Below are 7,213 nucleotides of genomic sequence, written 5' to 3' on the forward strand. Positions count from 1 at the left end.
GACCCCCCCCCCCCCAATATCCAAATTAGCACACTACCCACTTAGAATGAAGCGATGTATAAGGCATGCATTCTAAAGTAGTACGCTAGTGTGAATATTGAAACCTTTATTTTTATAAAAATGTTTAATTGAACACAAAGCGGGACAGATACCAACGCTGACTCAATGGTGTCGTATAGCCGTAATATGCACATCAAAATACATACCGGAAGAAGAGCGTTATATTCAGTCATTTTTTCTTTCTGTCGATATCAGAATCATATTTAGAATCTGTTAAAACACGCAATGTACATTTTTATAACACTTAAGCGCACATTGAGATACATCCAGGGGAGGGGCGGCTTCTTTTGACGCATGACATCTTGAATTGGAACACGCTCGTTCCCTTCCTTGTACAAGCACACACACACACAGTCCATGTCACACACACACACACAGTCCATGTCACACACACACACACACACAGTCCATGTCACACACACACAGTTGATGTCACACACACACCGCAACCTGGAACTCGGACAGCAGAGCCGGAGGGGGCCTATTCTGGCCAATCGCAATCCACCAGGTGTCCAAAAATGATAGCGACCGTTCCAGAGACATAACAGTGCAGCGTGAATTTAAAACAGCTCCCTGTCTCTCCCCCTCTCTCTCCCCCTCTCTCTCTGGAGGGGTGGTCTCTAAGTAACCATGGCTGCCAGGTGTCTAGACTCCAGACACAGACAGACAGGGCTGTGAAAGACTCTCTCAAAACACCGCAGTCCGTCTGTCCGTGAAGGATACTGTCTGTCAGACAGACTATGCAGTCCCTCTCTCTGTCTCTCTGTCTCTCTGTCTGGTTATCAGGGGTGGCTGAGATAAAGCAGTGCCGTTGCCAGGGGTTACGGGGGTTGCTCTGAGGGACCTGCTGTCTTGTGTCTGTATTGCTGCCATCGGTGGTGCCATCGGTGGTGCCTCAGAGGATCCCCAGCCGTCCCCATTGGCTGATGCGTCTGACTCATCATCATCAGGTTTGGGTGGGGGGATGTCCTATCTGTCTGTCTGTCTGTCTGTCGCACTGCATAGGTGATGCTCACTGGGGCTGGGTAGTGCTCTATTTTACAAAGCCTGGAAGACAAAGACAAATTATGTATGAGGGCGATTGCTGTTCACTTCAAAACACGTGCACAAAGATAATGTTATATATGAAAAAAATGAATATTGTGCTTTTGAGAGTGTATGGGTGATCTGTGTGTGTTGTGTCATACTGTCTGCAGGTTCAGTAGGTCTCTCTCTCTCTCTCTGGACATATGTACTCATGCCTTCTGAAATAGAGCGCACCAGCACTCACAGCACTGCAATGTGTGTGTGTTATTCTCCATGGCCAGCGCAGGATGGGACCTTTAATTGCCATGGTCACTGCAAACATGAAAGCTGCAGTGTCTGTGTGCCTGAGTCTCTGCTCTGAGCTAACATGAAAGCTGCAATGTGTGTGCTTGTGCGCTGGTGTGTGTGTGTGGTTCTGCACAACTGTAGACATGAAAGCTAGCTGCAGTGTGCGGTAGTGGAGGATGGAGGATGCAGCTGGCCAGTGAACTGGCTCCTGTGAATGACAAGGTGGGAACGCCTACTAACTACAATGGTGGGGTGCTTCCCCCTTATCCTCAGTAGTCTCTCTCTCTCTCTCTCTCTCTATCTCTCTCTCTCTCTCTCTCTCTCTCCCCCTCTCTCTCTCTCTCTCTCTCCCCCTCTCTCTCTCTCTCTCTCTCCCCCCCTCTCTCTCTCTCTCTCTCTCTCGCGCTCTCTCTCTCTCTCTTTCTATTCCTCTCCCCCTCCCTCTCTCTTTCTCTTTCTGAATCTCTCCCCCTCCCTCTCTCTTTCTCTTGCTGAATCTCTCTCCCTGTGTCTCTCAGTATTCTCTTTCTCTTCTGTCTCTCTATATTATCTCTCTTTCTCTCTCTCTATATGTAGTCTCTGTCTCCCTTTCTCATTCTCTTTGTATCTCTGAGTCTCTCTGTGATGTAACGGCCCGCTGCTCTCCTTTTGTTTCTACACATCCGCAGAGAACACAAAAACAGCCTCTGTTTGTCTCCTACTGTGTGTGTAATATGTGTGTGTGTGTGTGTGTTTGTGAACATTCACAATGTTCATACGTTTTTGTGTGAGTTTGCACAATATGTGCCTGCTGTTTGTGTGTGCCTGTGTATATGTCTGCCTGTTGTGTGTGTGCGCTTGCCTGTGTGTGTGTGTGTGTGTGTGTGTGTGTGTGTGTGTGTGTGTGTGTGTGTGCGTGTGTGTGGGTGCCTGTGTGTATCTGTGCCTGTGTGTGTGCGTTTGCCTGTGTGTGTGTATGTGCCTCTGTGTATGTGCCTGTGTGTGTGTGTAACTGTTTGTGTGTGCCTGTGTGTGTGTGTGCCTGTGTGCGTGTGTGTGTGTGTGTGGGCCTGTGTTTGTGCGTTTGCCTGTGTGTGTGTATGTGCCTGTGTGTGTGTGCCTGTCTGTGTGTGCCTGTGTGTGTGCCTGTGTGCGTGTGTGTGTGTGGGCCTGTGTGTGCAGCAGTTCCCTGCCCATGTGAGATTGCTCCCTTCCACCCTCCTTTCCTTCCTCCATCCCTCCTGCTGGTGTCTGTGTCTGTGTTGTAGAACAGTGAGAGGAGGAGAGCAGAAGAGCAGAGAACAGAGGCAGAGTTCCATGGAGACCTGGGTGGGGTGGTGGGGGGGTGGGGGGGGGTTGTGCCTGGGATTGTGTCTGTGTATCTCTACTGCTCTCTGATTAGGCTGCTCAGTCTGCTAAATTAGCATCACACAGACCCACCAGCCTCCCTCTCTCTCTCTCTCTCTCTCTCTCCCTCTTTCTCTCTCTCTATCCCTCTGTCTTCCTCCTCTCTCTCTCTCTCTCTCTCTCTCCCCCCCCCCTCTCTCTCTCTCTTTCTCTCTCTCTCCCTATTTCTCTCTCTCTATCCCTCTGTCTTTCTCCTCTCTCTCTCTCCCTCTTTCTCTCTCTCTCCCTGTCTCGCTCTTTCTCTCTCTCTATCCCTCTCTGTCTCTCTCTCTCTCTCTCTCTCTCTCTCTCTCTCTCTCTCTCTATTTCTATCTCTCTATCCCTCTATCTTTCTCCTCTCTTTTCTCTCTCTCTCTCCCTCTCTCTCTCTCTCTCTCTCTCTCTCTCTCTCATTCTCTCTCTGTCTCTGTTCTTCTATACGTGGGAGGGGAAGAGAGGAGGGAGGGGGATAGGATACAGGGACAGGAAAGGAGAAAAGAGAGAGAGGGAGGGAGAGGGAGGAGAGATGGAGGGAGCAAGGGGAAGGCAGGGGGTGAAGAGAGAAGAGGAGAAGAGAGAGATGGAGGGAGTGAGGGGAAGGCAGAGGTGGGTGTGATGCTTTTTTGATCAGCAGCCAGATTTTCACCCTTGTCTGTCAGTCTACACAGAGGAGAGGAGAGAGGGATGGGGAGAATATAGGAGGGAGGGAGGGAGGGGGAGAATAGAGGAGGGAGGGAGGGGGAGAATAGAGGAGGGAGAGGAGAGAGGAGAGGAGAGAGGAGAGGAGATGAGAGAGAGGCTGCTGCTTCAATGCACCGCTGCTCCCTGCTGAATGTCAGTAGCCCTCTCTCTCCCCTCCCCCTTCCCTCCATCATTGACCTTCCTCCAGAGTGCAGTGTGGCGTTACCGCCACCAGATGGCGCCTCCCATAAAGAAAACTGCAACCTTGGAAATCCAAACAAAACAGGAAGAGTGGGCTGCTAATGTGATCACACTCCCACTTTCAGTCATAACAATGCACAGCGTGGCTGACTAATGTTTTCCGAGAGGTGCAGTGTGAGAGGTAGCTAGTGGGATAAAGTGTAGGATGATTTGCCATTTTGTCAAGGTCATTCGTAGGACTCCCTGTGCAGTCATTTAAAATGAACAAATGTAGCGGATGACATCTTAATGTGCGTAGGGCTTCATCTCAAATGGCACACTATTAAGTAGAGCACTTCTTTTGACCAGGGCCCTATATGGATGTTAATGGGCAACATACATTCCACAACAGTAACATTCTTGTTCCTTTGCATAGAATGTGTTTGTTGTAGATTAGAACAGTGGGTGCCGACATGGATGAGACTGAACTCTGTCAACCCAGTTGGAGCTGGATTCCTATCCTATGTCTGCTAGCCTTTCAGCTTGGTGCTGAACACTCTATTAGAGTCTGTGTTTAGTGATGGGAGGGAATCGACAGGCTGACCTCCAGCCCTGCAGACGGCTGTGTGAGACCAATCAGTGTTCGGTGTTCAGGTGGCGTTAACAGTGGTGTTAGTGGACTGGCCAGTCAATAGTGCTCAGCGCCAGGCAGAGATGCCTGATAGGCTGTTGCCACGGGAGATGCAGAGACACACAACCTTGGTTACACACATCCTCTGTCTCTGTCTGTGCCTGACTTTCTCTTTGTCCATTTATGAGTGTGTGTCTGTCTGTTTATGTGTGTGTGTTAATGTCTCTCTCACTCTCTTTTAAATTACTCTCTGTCTCTGTCACTATATGTCATTCTCTGTATGTCTGTCTCTGTCACTATATGTCATTCTCTGTATGTCTGTCTCTGTCACTATATGTCATTCTCTGTATGTCTGTCTCTGTCACTATATGTCATTCTCTGTATGTCTGTCTCTGTCACTATATGTCATTCTCTGTATGTCTGTCTCTGTCACTATATGTCATTCTCTGTATGTCTGTCTCTGTCACTATATGTCATTCTCTGTATGTCTGTCTCTGTCACTATATGTCATTCTCTGTATGTCTGTCTCTGTCACTATATGTCATTCTCTGTATGTCTGTCTCTGTCAAAAACTGAAATGTAATGTATTGTAATATCACAGTATTAGAAATTCCTAACCAGAGGGGATAGAGAGATGGGAGTCTTGGATTATAGGAATGTTTACGGAGATAAAAGCATCATTATTCTGATGTGTATGGTTCTGTTCTCTCAGGGTGGGTGAGTCTCCAGGACAAGCCAAGAAAGTACAGAAGAAGCCAAAGAGCCCTCCCACTAACAGGTACAGTAGAGAACAGTGCTGCCCCCTACTGACTGCACATAAGTGGCTCTTACTGTCTCCTATACTTCACATCTCTGACTGTCTCCTATACTTCACATCTCTGACTGTCTCCTATACTTCTCATCTCTGACTGTCTCCTATACTTCACATCTCTGACTGCCTCCTATACTTCACATCTCTGACTGTCTCCTATACTTCACATCTCTGACTGTCTCCTATACTTCACATATCTTACTGTCTCCTATACTTCACATCTCTGACTGTCTCCTATACTTCACATATCTTACTGTCTCCTATACTTCACATCTCTGACTGTCTCCTATACTTCACATCTCTTACTGTCTCCTATACATCACATATCTTACTGTCTCCTATACTTCTCATCTCTGACTGTCTCCTATACTTCTCATCTCTGACTGTCTCCTATACTTCACATCTCTGACTGCCTCCTATACTTCACATCTCTGACTGCCTCCTATACTTCACATCTCTGACTGTCTCCTATACTTCACATCTCTTACTTTCTCCTATACTTCACATATCTTACTGTCTCCTATACTTCACATATCTTACTGTCTCCTATACTTCTCATCACTCTCTCTCCCCCTCAGGATCCTGAAGCCAAGTCAGGGTCAGAATGCCTCTGTCCCAGGTCAGCTAAACCGACAGGGGTGAGTACAGTCTCCAACATTTCTCTACTTCTCCCCCTCTCTTTATTTCTCTGCCCTTCTTCTTTAATTCCTTAACTCATAAAAAATAAAAACTCCAATAAATACTAAAATGTTAATTTATAATGAATAAAAATCACCCCATCTCTCCCCCCTCTCTGTCTGTCAATCTAAGTCTGTGTGTCAGGAGCTGGTACAGAAATACCTCGGAGGACAGAGTGAGGCGCTCAGACAGCCTGAAGAATCATAACTCCCTGAGCTAACTGGTTCCTCCCTCAGTCCCTCTATGACCCCTCACTCCCTGACCTTTGATCCTTGACATCTGGGCCTTCTATCAGCCCCATGTTGCACTATGGTTTGACTACCACCAATGCTACTAGTCCCTCTAACCTCCCTCTAAATTCCCTCTGACCTCCCTCTAACTTCCCTCTAACCTCCCTCTGACCTCCCTCTAACTTCCCTCTGACCTCCCTCTGACCTCCCTATGACTTCCCTCTAACTTCCCTCTAACCTCCCTCTGACCTCCCTCTGACCTCCCTCTAACTTCCCTCTAACCTCCCTCTGACCTCCCTCTGACCTCCCTCTAACCTCCCTCTAACCTCCCTCTGACCTCCCTCTGACCTCCCTCTAACTTCCCTCTAACTTCCCTCTAACCTCCCTCTGACCTCCCTCTGACTTCCCTCTGAACTCCCTCTAACTTCCCTCTAACCTCCCTCTGACCTCCCTCTGACCTCCCTCTAACTTCCCTCTAACTTCCCTCTAACCTCCCTCTGACCTCCCTCTGACCTCCCTCTAACTTCCCTCTAACCTGCCTCTGACCTCCCTCTAATCTCCCTCTAACCTCCCTCTGACCTCCCTCTGACCTCCCTCTAACCTCCCTCTGACCTCCCTCTGACCTCCCTCTGATGGTTCAGTCCAGTGCTCTCTGCCCAGGACATACCCTATCCAATGGATTGTTGCTATAGTTACATAGATTGTTCTACTATTTATCTCCCTTTTGCATGTGTACAGACGGATTCTGTTTATTTGCTTACCTTGTGTTTCGGACATTTCAGTGAAAAGTTGTCGTCTTGGAACATGCAGCCTGAGAGAGAGAGAAAGAGAGAGAAGGAAGGAGACAGAGAGGGAGAGAAGGAAAGAGAAAGATAGAGGTAGGGAAAGAAGGAAGGAGAGAGAGAGAGAGAGGGAGAGAGAGAGAGAAGGAAGGAAGCAGAGAGAGATATAGAGAGGGAGAGAGAGAAGGAAGGAGGGAGAGAGGAAGAGATGGAAGGAGAGAGAGACAGAGAGGGAGAGAGAGAAGGAAGGAGGGAGAGACAGAGAGGGAGAGAGAGAGAAGGAAGGAGAGAATGATAGGATGAGGTAGGTTGCAGCCATGGTGTACTCTGCAGGATTAAACTGGTCCTTCAGTTCTCTCAGTGCTGCCTCTGTGAGGAGTTCTAATCCCCACGGTACCTACTGATGGCATGATGTAATGTGAGGGGAGGCCATACCTACATACAGCATATGCTTATACACAAATGAACACACACACACACA

The 7,213-nt window shown here is 48.2% G+C and overlaps 1 protein-coding gene across 2 annotated transcripts in view; it reads right to left on the reverse strand.

Annotated features, from left to right (window-relative positions):
* The window catches only part of LOC139402127 (retinoic acid-induced protein 1-like), a 16,570-nt gene continuing 9,357 nt past the window's right edge, over nucleotides 1–7,213 (reverse strand). Inside the window, exons 3-4 of one of the 2 annotated variants that reach the window (XM_071146201.1) lie at nucleotides 6,712–6,761; nucleotides 1–1,107 (exon numbers count right to left, since the gene is read on the reverse strand). In XM_071146201.1, coding sequence (XP_071002302.1) covers nucleotides 1,099–1,107; nucleotides 6,712–6,761 — 59 coding nt within the window. In that variant the 3' untranslated portion in view covers nucleotides 1–1,098. Of the gene's footprint in view, nucleotides 1,108–3,357; nucleotides 3,400–6,711; nucleotides 6,762–7,213 lie in introns of those variants that run through there. The other variant, XM_071146199.1, reaches the window with a different exon arrangement.

Source organism: Oncorhynchus clarkii, unplaced genomic scaffold, assembly GCF_045791955.1.
Source record: "Oncorhynchus clarkii lewisi isolate Uvic-CL-2024 unplaced genomic scaffold, UVic_Ocla_1.0 unplaced_contig_644_pilon_pilon, whole genome shotgun sequence".
Taxonomy (NCBI): Eukaryota; Metazoa; Chordata; class Actinopteri; order Salmoniformes; family Salmonidae; genus Oncorhynchus; species Oncorhynchus clarkii.